Source organism: Sapajus apella, unplaced genomic scaffold, assembly GCF_009761245.1.
Source record: "Sapajus apella isolate SASKATOON/1434 unplaced genomic scaffold, GSC_monkey_1.0 scaffold40, whole genome shotgun sequence".
In the NCBI taxonomy this organism is placed as follows: Eukaryota; Metazoa; Chordata; class Mammalia; order Primates; family Cebidae; genus Sapajus; species Sapajus apella.
The window spans coordinates 2138467-2152138 of record NW_022436980.1 but is presented as its reverse complement, the minus strand read 5'-3'; the positions used below and the strand labels follow the sequence as shown (position 1 = coordinate 2152138).

General features: G+C 39.9%; 1 protein-coding gene across 1 annotated transcript; it reads left to right on the top strand.

Moving 5' to 3' along the window:
* The first annotated feature begins 781 nt into the window (after positions 1-781).
* On the top strand, positions 782-6452 carry TEX55 (testis expressed 55). The gene is made up of 3 exons (XM_032299006.1): positions 782-2264; positions 2855-2998; positions 6002-6452. The coding sequence occupies exons 1-3, from the start codon at positions 816-818 to the stop codon at positions 6068-6070; spliced, it is 1662 nt and encodes a 553-aa protein (XP_032154897.1). The 5' UTR covers positions 782-815; the 3' UTR covers positions 6071-6452.
* The last annotated feature ends 7220 nt before the right edge of the window (positions 6453-13672 follow it).

Sequence of the window (13672 nt, the reverse complement as noted above, 5' to 3'; positions counted from 1 at the left end):
TGCAGGAATAAACTGCCAAGGGGTACGGGGAGGGGGTGGTGGAGAGCAAAACTCTTCTTTACACTCTTTTCTTGTGAGGGCAGATCCCTAAGATTTTAGTAGCGTGAGTGTTAGTAAAACTAAACTCTTCCTGGTGCTACTGAAAACAGCACTACCACTGTAAAAACAGTACTGAAAAATGTAAAAGAATATAATATGGTTATGTCACCTCAACACCGAATAGAGTCTAAAGAAGAATAATATTTAGCAAGACTATTTACTAGCACGGTGCCCAGTCTGACATCATGCTGTGCTTACATCTGTGATGAGAGACAAACTCAGTACCAAAGTGTGAATCTGAGTTATTGACAACAGCAGCAACCTCGGTTCAGGTTCATGGTCCTCGTGCAGCTGGTCGCATGTTCATCTGTTAACATTTGCGGGTGCGGTGGGGGATGCTAACCAGAGGAGCAGTACCTGCAAGAGGGCCTCTTTCTCACACACCGCTGAGAACCCCCGCGAACAAGGAAGAGGGAAATGCCCTAGGCAGCGTTGCATGGAGCCCGTGGCCTGCTCGCTCCGGAACGGAGGAGAAGCTCTAGCTGCCAGAGCCTGGGAATCGCCTCTTCTCAGGAGGTGGCTTCGTCCCTGCGTTCGCCTGCGCGTTGCAGTGTCAGCTGACAACCGTCCCTCCCCTCACAGCAGCGGGGCGGCCACTCTGCGGGACGTGCGGGAAGGCCGGAACAAAGCCTGTTGGAATCCTGTCGCCTAGACGACCCAGCCCAGCCCCACCCACAGCGCCTGGCAACCTAGACCAGCCAAGGACGCAGCAGGAAATGGAAGAGCCTCCACAAGAGGCTCTGGCTAAACCCTTGGAACATGAAATTCCAGCCGCTCCCTCAACTGCTGGACATACTAATGGCCAGAAAGAAGACGACCAGAAGAACCAGGCCAAAAGGCAGGCAGATAACCAAAATGCTCACAGAATAGCTGGCCAGACTGTCCTAAGAGTGCCTAGCCAGGCTGAATCCAACATATTTAGCCAAGCTACCAATGGAGTAGCTAAACAAAATGGGCATAGTACACCTGGTACTATGCCTGGCGGCAAAGTCTCCAACCCTGTTAATGCTTCTGACCTTAGAGCATATGATCAGGTTGACCAAACACCATCTGAACAGACTGAAGGCAAGGCATCTAGCCAACCTAATAATGTACAGTCTGAACAGAGTGATGGCCAGGTGTCTGGCCTGACTGAGGAAAGAACGGCTGAACAGATTGAACGAAGATTACCTAGCCAGGCTGAAAGAAGACCTTCTGAGCAGATTGATAGTGAACTGTCTATGCCATCTGACCGGAGAGGTTCCAGACAGATTGACCGCAGAATGTCAGGCCAGGCTGAGAGAAAAACTTCTGAGCAGACTGGTGGTAGATCATCTATACAGTCTAACCAAAGAGGTTCTGAACAGACCCACAACAAAATGGCAGGCCAGTCTGAGAGAAGAGCTTCTGAGCAGATGGACCGCAGAATGTCTGGCCAGGCTGAGCAAAGAACTTCTGAGAAGATTCCCCGCAGATTATTCAGCCCATCTGAGGGAAGAACTTCTGGACAGATTGACAGTGGATCGTCCATGCCATCTGACCAAAGACCTTCTGTACAGATTGACCGAAGAATGTCAGGCAAAGTTGAGAGAAGAACTTCTGTGAAGATTCACCACAGATCGACTGGCCTGGCTGACCAAGGAACTTCTGAGGAGACTGACTTCAGATTGTATGGCCTGGCTGACCACAAAACATCTGTAAAGACTCACCACCAAGTGTATGGCCAAGCCACTGAAATAGCTGAGCACCAGGCTATTGACCAAGCTCATAGTAATGCTGATCAATTTCCAGTTGACAAGGCTGACTACAGTGAAACTTACCAGATTGACCACTTAGCAGACAGACAAACTAATCACAAAGTCCAATTGTCTTACTATGGAACACGTGGCCAGTCTGAAGGCAGAACATTTCCCCTGTTAGGCAATGGCAAGGAACACAAAGAGGCTGACTGCAGAGTACAACCCTGCAAATTTGAGGATAGCCAAGTAGACCCCAAGTCCAAGCTTTCAGCTGAAATGGAAACTCAACATGCAACCACTATCCCAGCCTGCAACCCAGTTGATGCCAGATTCACCAGTAATTTCCAAGCAAAAGACCAAGCCCATTTCCAAAGACTCCCCTCCATTTCATCCAAATTGAACTATATCAGCAGTCAAGAAAAAGCTCAAGCCTTAGTAACCAAATCTGTAAGTTAAATGGGCATTTGAAACTACCTGGGAGATCAGAGATCAAGATGGGGCCTGGGGAGTAGAAACAGGGGTAAACGATGGAAGGGCACATATTGCTTCAAGGATAAAGAGTAAACCCACATGTTATGGTATGTATGACCCATAATTTCAGAAAGGGCATGAGAAGGATGGGAAATAAAAGAAAAGTATGTCCTTCTCTACCACCCAAAGGCCATTCAGGAAGGATTACTAAACCAGGATTCAGGAAACCTGCATTTTAAGTCCTGGTTCTGCAACTAAGTCTGTGATACTGTCATTCTCCCTCTCTGGGCTTCTACCAGGAGAAGGGAATTTGAGTCAGTTAGAGATCCCTATGAAGGAAAAAGTACTTGAAGTAGATTGGTAATGCCTAGGGTACGGCCCAGGACATGAGGTACATTATATTGCACCTGGAGGCCTGGAGGATTATCCAAGTCTCTCATAAAAATGTGTCTTTTCTCCAACTCCTGATGTTAAGTTCTCATCAACATCAGATTTCACTGATAATGACAATTCCTAGGCCCTTCAGGTTTACTGAGGACTCTTTGGTGGGGGGATTTAAATTTCAGGATGAATTTTCAGAAACTGAGCACAGAAAGAGTTATCGTACATCCAATCAAGCTTATAGGAGGTTCCCTTGTATAGTTTATGAAGATCCTTATCAAGTTTCACTCCAGTACATGGAAAAACACCACATTCTGCAAATATTCCAGGTAAACCTCTCAATTCCTCTTTTTAATTGTAAGTTTTTCAAGAGGTACAAGAAAGGGTGTATTCTGTAAAAAGGGATATATTCTAATTGAGAAGACAATAAGTGCATTAAAATGTAGGTACCATAAGTAGTAGTAAATAATAAACACCAAACAGATGATACCATCATATGAAGCCATTCAGAGGGATTAGCGATCAGATAGGTTGGCTGATAGGGAAAAACCTAGCCAAGAGTTAAACTTATAGCCAGTCTAGGAAGGAAGGAAAAATATTATCAATTGAAACGAAGAGAAAACGGCAATCCAGGCAGAAGTGTTATACTGTCACGTGTTGCTTAATAACGAGGATATTTTCTGAGAGGTCTGAAACATGCATCATTAGGCGATTTTGTGTATGAACATCAGTGTACTTAACACAAATCTAGACGATATAGGCTACCACACACTTAGGCTGTATGGTATAGCCTATTGCTCCTGGGCCACAAACCTGTGTTGTACATTATTATAATGAATACTGTAGGCAATTGTAACACAATGGGAAGTATTTGTGTATCTAAACGTATCTAAACATAGAAAACATACAGTAAAATTTCCATATGAAAGATAAAAAATGGTACACCTTTATGGAGTACTTAACTATGTATGGAGCTTGCAGGCCTGCAAGTTGCTCTGAGCAAGTCAGTGAGTGAGTGGTGAGTCAGTGTAAAGGCCTTGGATGTTACCACACAATACTGTAGACTTTATAAACATTGTACACTTAGACTACACTAAATTTTTTTAAACTTTTTGTTTTTTCAAAAATAACCTTAGCTTACTGTAGCTTTTTTACTTTATAAACTTTAAAAATTTTTTAATTTTCTGTTTTGTAATAACACTTAGCTTAAAATATACATTGTATAGCTATACAAAAATATTTTTCTTTACATTCTTATTCTATAATCTTGGTTCCATTTTTAATTATTTTTACTTTTATTTTTCTACTATTTAAACATTCTTATGAAAACTAAGACACAAATACACTCATTAGCCTACACCTACACAGGGTCAGGATCATCAGTATCCCTGTCTTCCACCTTCACAACTTGTCCCACTGGAAGGTCTTCAGAGGCAATAACATGCATGAAGCTGCATCTCCTGTGATAACAATGCCTTCTTCTGGAATACCACCTAAAAAACTTCCCTGCTGGTTTACAGTTAACTTTTTTAAATAGGTAGACATAGTACTTTCTAAATAAATCACATAATAAGTACATAAACCAGCAGGATAGTCATCTATTTTCAAGTATGACATAGTGTACATATACTTCGTGTGCTATATTTTTATACGACTGGCACCAAAATAGGTTTGTTTACACCAGCATCACCACAAACACGTGAGTAATGACTTGCATTATGATGTTAAGACAGCTACGACGTCACTGGACAATAGGAATTTTTCAGCTCCATTAGAATCTTTAAATACATCCCTATATGGAACATGACTAAACTTTCAAAGATGACCAGTCTCGTGACCATCTAAGAATCCATATTCTCTAGAGGGGAAAAGAAATACTTTAAAATTGCTTCTAGTTCTTCAAATTACAAATCTCATTGACCTCAGGATGTGGTGCTGGAACTTTTTGATATCCCTTGACCTCACAAGAGATTATTGCCTGGTGTGTTTATTTTTATGTTAATATTATTTACCCCCAGCAATGTACATTAACATATACGACAAAGGTGTAAAACAAGAATGGCTTACCTCAAACGAAAACCTTTATACTGAAATTTTTTTAATTTAAAGCTAAGTAGAGCATATAGGTAAGAGCACAGATTTTACAATCTTTTGCAGTTAGGGCTGAGCCCAAGACTCAAATCCTAACTTTGCACGTCTTATCTTTGTGATTTGGGAAAAATTACTTAACTTCTGTGAACTTCAGATTCTTTATATAAAATAAGCATAAATGATGTCTGCTTCATTAACCCTGGTCTATGTCTTTTCCTTTTTCAAATGTCTTTTTGTTGGAAGAGTACTAATGGCCAGGTTTCTGGCTTTAATGAAGGAACTACTAATTATTAAACTGAAGGCTGAAACTTGTTGAGACAGTAGAGTTTTAATCATTTCATAATTTTCTTCACCTGTGAAGAAAAAAATGCTTATGCATGCAACATTGTTGTAAGAAAAAATAGTAATCAAATACGTGTTCAACAGAAATAAATATAAAATACATAATGGAATGATGTTGGTGCCTTAAGTAGACCTGAATATTCTATCCTGAAATTTGCCTGATTGTTATGTTCTGCAAATGAGAATCGTGCTTTATTATAATTTTTAATTTATTCAATAACAAAAAATGGAAGTGAATCTAAAGTTTTATGTATACTTTTTCATAATATTGCAGTACTGAACATCATTTTTACCATTTCGAATCAAATGCCTCAGAAGCAATTTTCTATGCAAAATTATGCAGTTTAAAATTTTTTATTCAAAATGCTTTCCTCTTACTGTTCTTCAAAGGAAATAATTTATTAATTTCACAATCTAGTGAGATCACAATTCTCAAAACAAAGATTTTCTTCCAAATCTTCTCACTATCTCTTTGATCTTGGAAACCAGTAAAAATATCCATTGCTATTTATTATAAAACTTTTATTCTTCTAAATTACCTTAATTTGCCTAACTTTCTTAGTAATAACAAAGTAAGCTGTTACTTTTTAGAAATACATGAATTTATTCAAAATACCATAGTGAGCTGGAAATAGTGGTGTGCACCTATAGTCCTAGCTACTCAGGAGGCTGAGGCAGGAGGATCCGTTGAGCCCAGCAGTTTGAAGCTACAGTGAACTATGTATGAGCTATGACAGTACCACTGCATTCCATCTTGGGTGACGGAGTGAGACCCCATCTCTGAAAAAACAGAAGCTATGGTATGTGTTAGATTAGTGGGAAAGATAGCATCAAATATAACCTGACCACATAACTTTTGCTCAGAGCCATAATGTGATGCCTTATGCTCTTTCTCTCAGCAGATTACTGAAAACTTAGTCTATGAAAAGCCAGAGGACCCCCTGAATTTTATGCTGTGCCAGGTATAGAATTGGAGAAAAAGAACAACCTTTTTATTCTCTTTATTGTAAAATACAGCACACATATGGCAAAGTGTATAGAACAAAGTATGTACAACTCTGAATTATTATGAAGTAAACATACCTGTAACTACCATTCAAGTTTTTAAAAAATAAAACATGACCGGCATACCAGAAGCCCCCATCCTTTCCCTCACAGTTATTACTTCCCACAAAGAGATTCTTTATGACTTTTATGATAATGATCTTCTCACTTTTCTTTAAAATTTTATCACTAAGCCTAAATCATGAAATACTTTTGTTTAGATTTGTCAGCATTTGACCTGTATATTAAGGGAACCATATAGTATGTAATCATTTGTGTCTGGTTTCTTATGCTCAAAATTACGTCATTGGGATTGATCCATGCTGTTGTATGTGGCTATAGTGCATTCATTTTAATTGGCAGGGGTGTCCAATCTTTGGCTCACCTGGGCCGCATTGGAAGATGAATTGCTTGGGGCCACACATAAAATACACTAACCATGGTAACTGGTGATAAAAAATGCCAAAAATCTCATAATATTTTAAGAAAGTTTATGAATTTGTGTTGGGCCTTTTTCAAACCACTATTGTTGTGTGGGGGTCTAAGTCTCTTAGTAGGTCTTTAAGAACTTGTTTTATGAATCTGGGTGGTCCTGTATTTATATATTTATATTTAGGAGAGTTAGCTATTCTTGCTAAATCAAACCCTTTACCATTTTGTAATGCCTTTCCTTGTCTTTTTTGTCCTTTGTTGGTTTAAAGTCTATTTTGCCAGAAACTAGGATTGCAACCTCTGCTTTCTTCTGCTTTCCATTTTCTTGGTAAATTTTCCTCCATCCCTTAATTTTGAGCCTGTGTATGTCTTTGTAAGTGAGATATCTCTTGAATTCAGCACACCAGTGGGTCTTATCTTTTTATCCAGCTTGCCATTCTATGTCTTTTAATTGGGATATTTAGCCCATTTATATTTAAGGTTAATATTGGTATGTTGTGAGGTCCTGTCATCATCATGCTGGCTGGTTAATTTTGCATACTTGCTAATGTAGTTGTTTCATAGTGTTGTTGGTCTGTGTACCTCAGTGTGTGTTTATACTGGCTGGTAATTGTTGTTCCTTTCCATGTTTAATGCTTCCTTCAGGAGCTTTTGCAACACACACCTGGTGGTGATAAAAATCCCTCATCATTTGCTTTTTTGAAAAAGATTTTATTTCTTTTTCGCTTATGAAGCTTAGTTTGGCCAGACATGAAATTCTGGGTTGGAAATTCTTTCCTTTAAGAATGCTGAATATTGGCCCCCAATCTCTTCTGGCTTGTAGCGTTTCTGTTGACAGGTCTACTGTTAGTCTAACTGGCTTTGCTTTGTAGATGACCTTGCCTTTCTGACTGTCCTTAGCATTTTTCCTTCATTTGGCTTTAGAGAATCTGATGATTGTGTGTCTTGCAGTAGAACTTCTCGTGGAGTATCTTACTGGGACTCTGGATTTCATGAACTTGAATGTCAGCCTGTCTTACTAGGTTGGTGAAGTTCTCCTCGATAATTTCCTGAAGCGTGTTTTCCAGCTTGGTTCCACTCTCCCTGTCTCTTTCAGGTATTTAAATCAGTTATAGATTTGGTCTTTTTACATAGTCCCATAGTTCTCAGAGGTCTTGTTCATTGCTTTTCATTCTTTTTTCTCTAATCTTGTCCACATGCCTTACTTCAGCAAGATAGTCTTCAAGCTCTGATATTCTCTCTTCTGCTTGGGTGATTCAGCTATTGATACTTGTGTTTGCATCATGAAGTTCTCGTGCTGTGTTTTCAACTCCATCAGGACATTATGTTTCTCTCTAAACTGGTTATTCTAGTTAACAGCTTCTGTAATGTTTTATCATGGTTCTTAGTTTCCTTGCATTGGATTATAACATACTTTTTTTAAATTATATTGTGCAGGTTTGTTACATAGGTATACAAGTACCATGGTGGTTTGCTGCATCCATCCCCCTGTCATCTACATTAGGTGTTCATCCTAATGTGATCCCTTCCCAATCCCCCCACCCCCTGCTATCCCTCTCCTAGCCCTACCAGCTTCTTTAGCTCTGCAAAGTTTGTTATTACCTACTTTCTGAAATCACTTCTGTCAATTCATCTATCACAGTTTCAGCCCTGCTCTGTGCCCTTGCTGGAGAAGTGTTGTGATCATTTGGAGAAGAGGTATTCTGGCTTTCAGAATTTTCAGTGTTTTTGCATTGGTTTTTCCTCATCTTCATAGATTTATCTACCTTTGATCTTTGAGGCTGATGACCTTTGGATGGAGTTTTTGTGGAGTCTTTTTTGTTGATGTTGTTATTGTTATTAATTTCTGTTTGTTTTTCTTCTAACCGACACCTTTTCTGCAGGTTTGTTGCATTTTGCTGGGGGTCCACTCCAGACCTTGTTCACCTGCATATCACCAGTGAAGGATGCAGAACAGCAAAGATTGCTGCCTGTTCCCTCCTCTGGAAGCTTCATTCCAGAGGGGCACCAACATGATGCCAGCTGGAACTCCTCTGTATGAAGTATCTAGTGACCCCTGTTGGAAGATCTCACCCAACCAGAAGGCACAGAATCAGGGATCTGCTTACGGAAGCAGTCTGATTGTTCCTTAGTGGAGCTGGTACACTATGCTGCTGGAGTCCCCCTCATCCAGATTGCCCAGAAGTTTCCAAAGTGCTAGATCAGTTTACACCTCCTACCTAATGTGGAATTGTTGTTTTCTTTGTGATTTTTATAGTGTGCTGCTTTGAACTTCTTGGAGCTGTGGGTTCCTAGTTTTCATCAAATTTGGAAATTTGTCAGCCACTATTTTTGCAAATATGTTTCTATCTCAGCCCCCGCGCTTTGAGGATTCCACTTATATGCATATTGAGCCACCTGAAGTTGTTCCACAGGTTACTTGACGCTCTGTTCATTATTTAATCTCCCTCTATAAATATTATTTTGGATGCTTTCCATTGCTGTGTCTTTGAGTTTACTAATACTTTTTTCTGCAGTGTCTAAAATAATGTTTTTTAAAGTGCTGGTATATTTTTCATAGCCTATATTGTAATTTTTATAGTTTTTATTCCTAGATTATTTTGTCTTTTCTAGAGCTTTGGTATCCCTATGTTTTGAACATACAGAATACAGTTATAACTGTTTTAATGTTCTTATATATTAATTTGAACATCTGTACTAGTTATAGATTGGTTTCAATTTGTTGATGTTCCTCCTCATGATGGATAATATTTTCCTGCTTCTATTTTTCATTCTTTTTTTTTTTTTTTTTTTTTTTTTGAGACGGAGTCTCGCTCTCTTGCCAGGCAAGACTGTGGGGCAATCCCAGCTCACTGCAACCTCCGCCTCCTGGGTTCAAGCAATTCTCCTTCCTCAGCCTCATAAGTAGTTCGTACTACAGGTGTGTGCCACCATGCCCAGCTAATATTTTGTATTATTTAGATGGTTTCGCCATGTTGGCCAGGATGGTCTCTATCTCTTGACCTCGTGATCCATCCTCCTTGGCCTCCCAAAGTGCTGGGATTAAAGGTGTGAGCCACAATGCCTGGCCTATTTTTTATTCTTAATTGATAAATAATAATTATATATTTATGAGGTACAGTGTGATGTTTTGATACATTTGGAATTATGAAATCAGGATAATTAACATATCCAGTATATCACATACTTATTTTTTGTGGTGAGATATTTAAAACAATACATTATTATTAACTATAGTCACCTTGCTATGCAGTAGGACACTAGAACTTGTTTCTCCTATCTAACTGAAAAAATCCAACCCAAAACTAGCAGAAGAAAAGAAAAATAGCAAGAAACAAACAGCCTGATTTTAAAAATTGGCAAAAGACCTAAAATGACATTTCTCAAAATGAGACATAAAAATTGCCAGCAGATATATGAGAACATGCTCATCTTGACTATTTATCAGGGAAATGCAAATTAAAATCATAACATATCACCTTATCCCTGTTAGACTCTTTTAATCAAAAAGATGAAAGATGCTAGATGTGGTGGATTACACCTGTGTGTAAACCTGTGTGTTTTTATGATTTCATGATTTAATATTTTGTTTCTATCTTAAGAACCTTTAAGGACCTCTTGTAAGTCTGGTCTTGTTGAAACATACTCCCTCAGCATATGTTTGTCTGAGAAGGACTTTATTTCTCCTTCACTTATGAAGCTTAGTTTGGTGGAATATGAAATTCTTGGTTGGAATTTCTTTTCTTTAAGAATGCTGTGCTGAGAGGTGTGCTGCTAGTATGATTGGGTTCCCCTTGTAGGTTTCTGACCTCTCTGTCTGGCTGCCTTTAAGACTTTTTCTATGTTCATCTTGGTGAATCTGATGACTATGTACCATGGGAATCGTTGTCTTGTATAGTATCTCACAGGGATTCTCTATTTTTCTTGAATTTATATGTCCACCTCTGGTGAGATTGGGGAAATTTTTGTGTACTATATCCTTAGCCCTGTTTTCCAAGTTGCTTATTCTCTCTACCTTTTCTCTAAGTAATGCCAGTGAGTCATAGGTTTGTTCTCTTTTCATAATCCCACATTTTTTGGAGGTTTTATGCATTTCTTTAATTTTTTTTTATTTTTGTCTGAATTGATTCAAAAAACTGGTCTTCCATCTCTGATGTTCTTTACTCACCTTGGTCAATTCTGCTTTAATGATACTAACTGTATTAGTAATTCTTGAAGTGAATTCTTCAATTCCATAAGCTCAGTTTCATTCTTTCTTAAAATAGCTATTTCATCTTTCAGCTCCTAAAATGGATCATTTTAGTGGATTCCTTGGATTGGGTTGCAACTTTCTGCTCAATCTCAATTATCTTCCTTGCCATCCAGATTCTGAATTCTATGTCTGTCATTTCAGTCATTTCAACCTGGTTTTAAACCATTGCAAGAGGACTAGTCTGTTAATTTGGAGGTAAGGGGTCACTCTGGCTTTTGGAATTACCAGAGATTTTACATTGATTCTTTTTCATGTGTGAGGGCTAGTGTTCCTTTAATTGTGATAGAAGTTGAGTATAGTCAGTTGGCGTCATTTCTGGTTGCTTTCAGAGGGCTAATGCTCTGTGCAGGATCTTTGTGGCTGGATTTTTGCCTTAGGTTTTACAGATGCTGTATACTGGCAAAATATTTTTAGTGTTATAATTTGGGCTGAAATTCAGTAGATGGTGCTTAAGAGTAGTAACCAGCAGATAAGCCCCTAGCCCTCTGCTCTTTTGTTTTTGACACATTCATAGTAGTGCTCTGCAGTTTTGGGGAGAGAGATGACCACTCTCCCTCAACTAGGTTCCCTCCTGGGCTTTGGAGGAGCCCCCACCAATCACTAGCTGTGTACCTGCCTTTCCTTTGTTAGGTGTTCTGAGCTACAGGTTGCTTCAGGCAGGGGCCACAGCTGGCAATCTGGCCATACCCTTCTTTAACTGGCCCTGTGGAGGGAGGCACACCCACTCCCCTATCAGTCTGAGAACGTGGGCATGTCACCTCTTTCATTGTTCTGAGAGTGGGAGCTTCCCCCTTGCTTGGGGGCTGCACAAGGCAGTGAGTCCCATCTAGCTAGGAACAGCAGGGGTGAATGAAGTCACCTGATCCATTATCCAGGCATTTCCTCAGAGAACACAGAGCTGTGCCCATCCACAGATTTCAGGCAGAGGTGTGACCACTGTGCAGAAGCCCCAGCCAGGGAGTCTTGCATGTCTAGGAGCAGCAGGGTTGAGTGGAGTAGTCTGGCCCATCATCCAGGTGCTTCCTGGGAGAACGTGTAGCTGCACCTGCCCACAGAGTTAGGCAGAGGCAGGTCTTCTATGTTTGAAGCCCCAGCCAGCATGTCACACTTGCCTAGGAGCAGCAAGGGTGGGTGGAGTAACCTGACCTGCTGTTTGGGTGCTTCTTGGAGAAACATAAAACTGTGTCTCCTGGCAGAGTTCAGGCAGGTGTGAGACCACTGTGCTGGAAGCTGACACTGAGCCTTACCTGGTAAAGGGGAGTGGAGCAATCTGACTGCTCTCTGGCACTGTGACTGGGGCCCCTCTTGGAGCTATGGCAGCTTGCACCAGGCTGCTCCAGGGCCCAAGGCCAGTGGGTGTCCCTATGGACTTTAGTGTTGCTTCTACAGAAACTCTAAGTGGCTCTCAGTATCAGTCTAGAGGTCCTGGGGGAGTCATGGGTGTTCTTCCATTCTTAGGATTGCATAAGTCCCTGTGGGTAGTGTGGATCCCCTGGGAGTTCTCACCTTTTCCCCTTATTGGGGAGCTTCACTTGCCTCTAGGCCAGTCCCAGGTGACTGGATGCTCAGCTTTGCTCTTCTCTGTTCTCTATGTTTTTTCACTTTCCATCTGTCTTCTATTTCCTATATTTTCTTTGATTTCCAATGTATTTTCCTTTACTTGATTGAGCATAGTTAGTTATTATAGCTGCTTTAAAGTGCTTATCTAGGGCCAAGCACAGTGGCTTATGCCTATAATCCCAGCACTTCAGGAGGCAAAGGTGAGCAGATGACCTGAGGCCAGGAATTCTAGGTTAGCGTGGCCAACATGGCAAAACACTATCGCTACTAAAAATACAAAAATTAGCCGGGCAAGGTGGAATGCACCTACAATCACAGATACTTGGGAGGCTGAGGCACTAGAATCACTTGCACCCAGGAGGCAAAGTTTGCAATGAGCCAAGATTGCACCACTGTACTCTTGCCTGGGTGACAAAGTGAGACTGTCTCAAAAATAAAGTGCTTGTCTAGTAACTTCAATGCCAGATCGTCTTGGAGTTGGCATCTGTTGTCTTTTTCATCAAAAGTGAAATGCATTTTCTGTTTTCTATAAGTAGAATAATTTTAAACAATCTGGGATATAGTTAATATTATATTGTGTAGACTGAGTTCAGTGATATTCTTCTGATGAATGTTGATTTTTTTAATGGCAGTTAATATGATCAGATTCAAACTGCAAGTTCTCTCTTGCTTCATGCGATTGACAGGGGATAGCTCAAATCAATTCACATTACTTTGAGTCCATTCTATGAGTACATGTTTTAGGGATCAGCCTGAAGTTCATATACAATATTGAGCAATCTTTTTCTCCTTTCTGAATTCTCCCTCATTCTTCAGAATCTGGTCATATTTGGCCAGGTTACTTCCCGTGATTCTTCCATCCAGAAAGACAGCAGGATTTCTTATCAGAGTTGTAGGCATTCTTGCACTGCCACAGCTGTCTATGGCTGTGACTACTATTGAGTTAATATGGAAAAAATGAAGAACTCATTTTGGTCACTTCGTCCAAGTTTAGACTTTCCTTTAAAATTTATCTGTCTTTGTTTAGTCTCCAGAGCCTTCTGGAAGTTATGCTTTGGTTTGGTTTGATTTTTGTGTTCATTTGTTTGTAGTGGGTGGGGTGGGTGTTGTATTTTGTCCATTGTATATACAGCCGTTATTTACAGGAGTCATTTTTTGAGTGCCTTTTCCTATATTTAAAAAGCAGAATCTCCTGGTTAAAAAATAATATATGCATTTAAAGCTTTAGTACATAAATTTAAATATGTAGTATTTTCATTTAATTTAGTTCTAAATAGTTTCT

Coding starts and splice junctions, on each gene's coding strand:
- TEX55 (XM_032299006.1), top strand. CDS start 816: ATGGAAGAGCCTCCACAAGAGGCTCTGGCTAAACCCTTGGAACATGAA. Junction 2,265..2,854: donor AAGCCTTAGTAACCAAATCT/GTAAGTTAAATG, acceptor TTTAAATTTCAG/GATGAATTTTCAGAAACTGA. Junction 2,999..6,001: donor ACATTCTGCAAATATTCCAG/GTAAACCTCTCA, acceptor TCTTTCTCTCAG/CAGATTACTGAAAACTTAGT.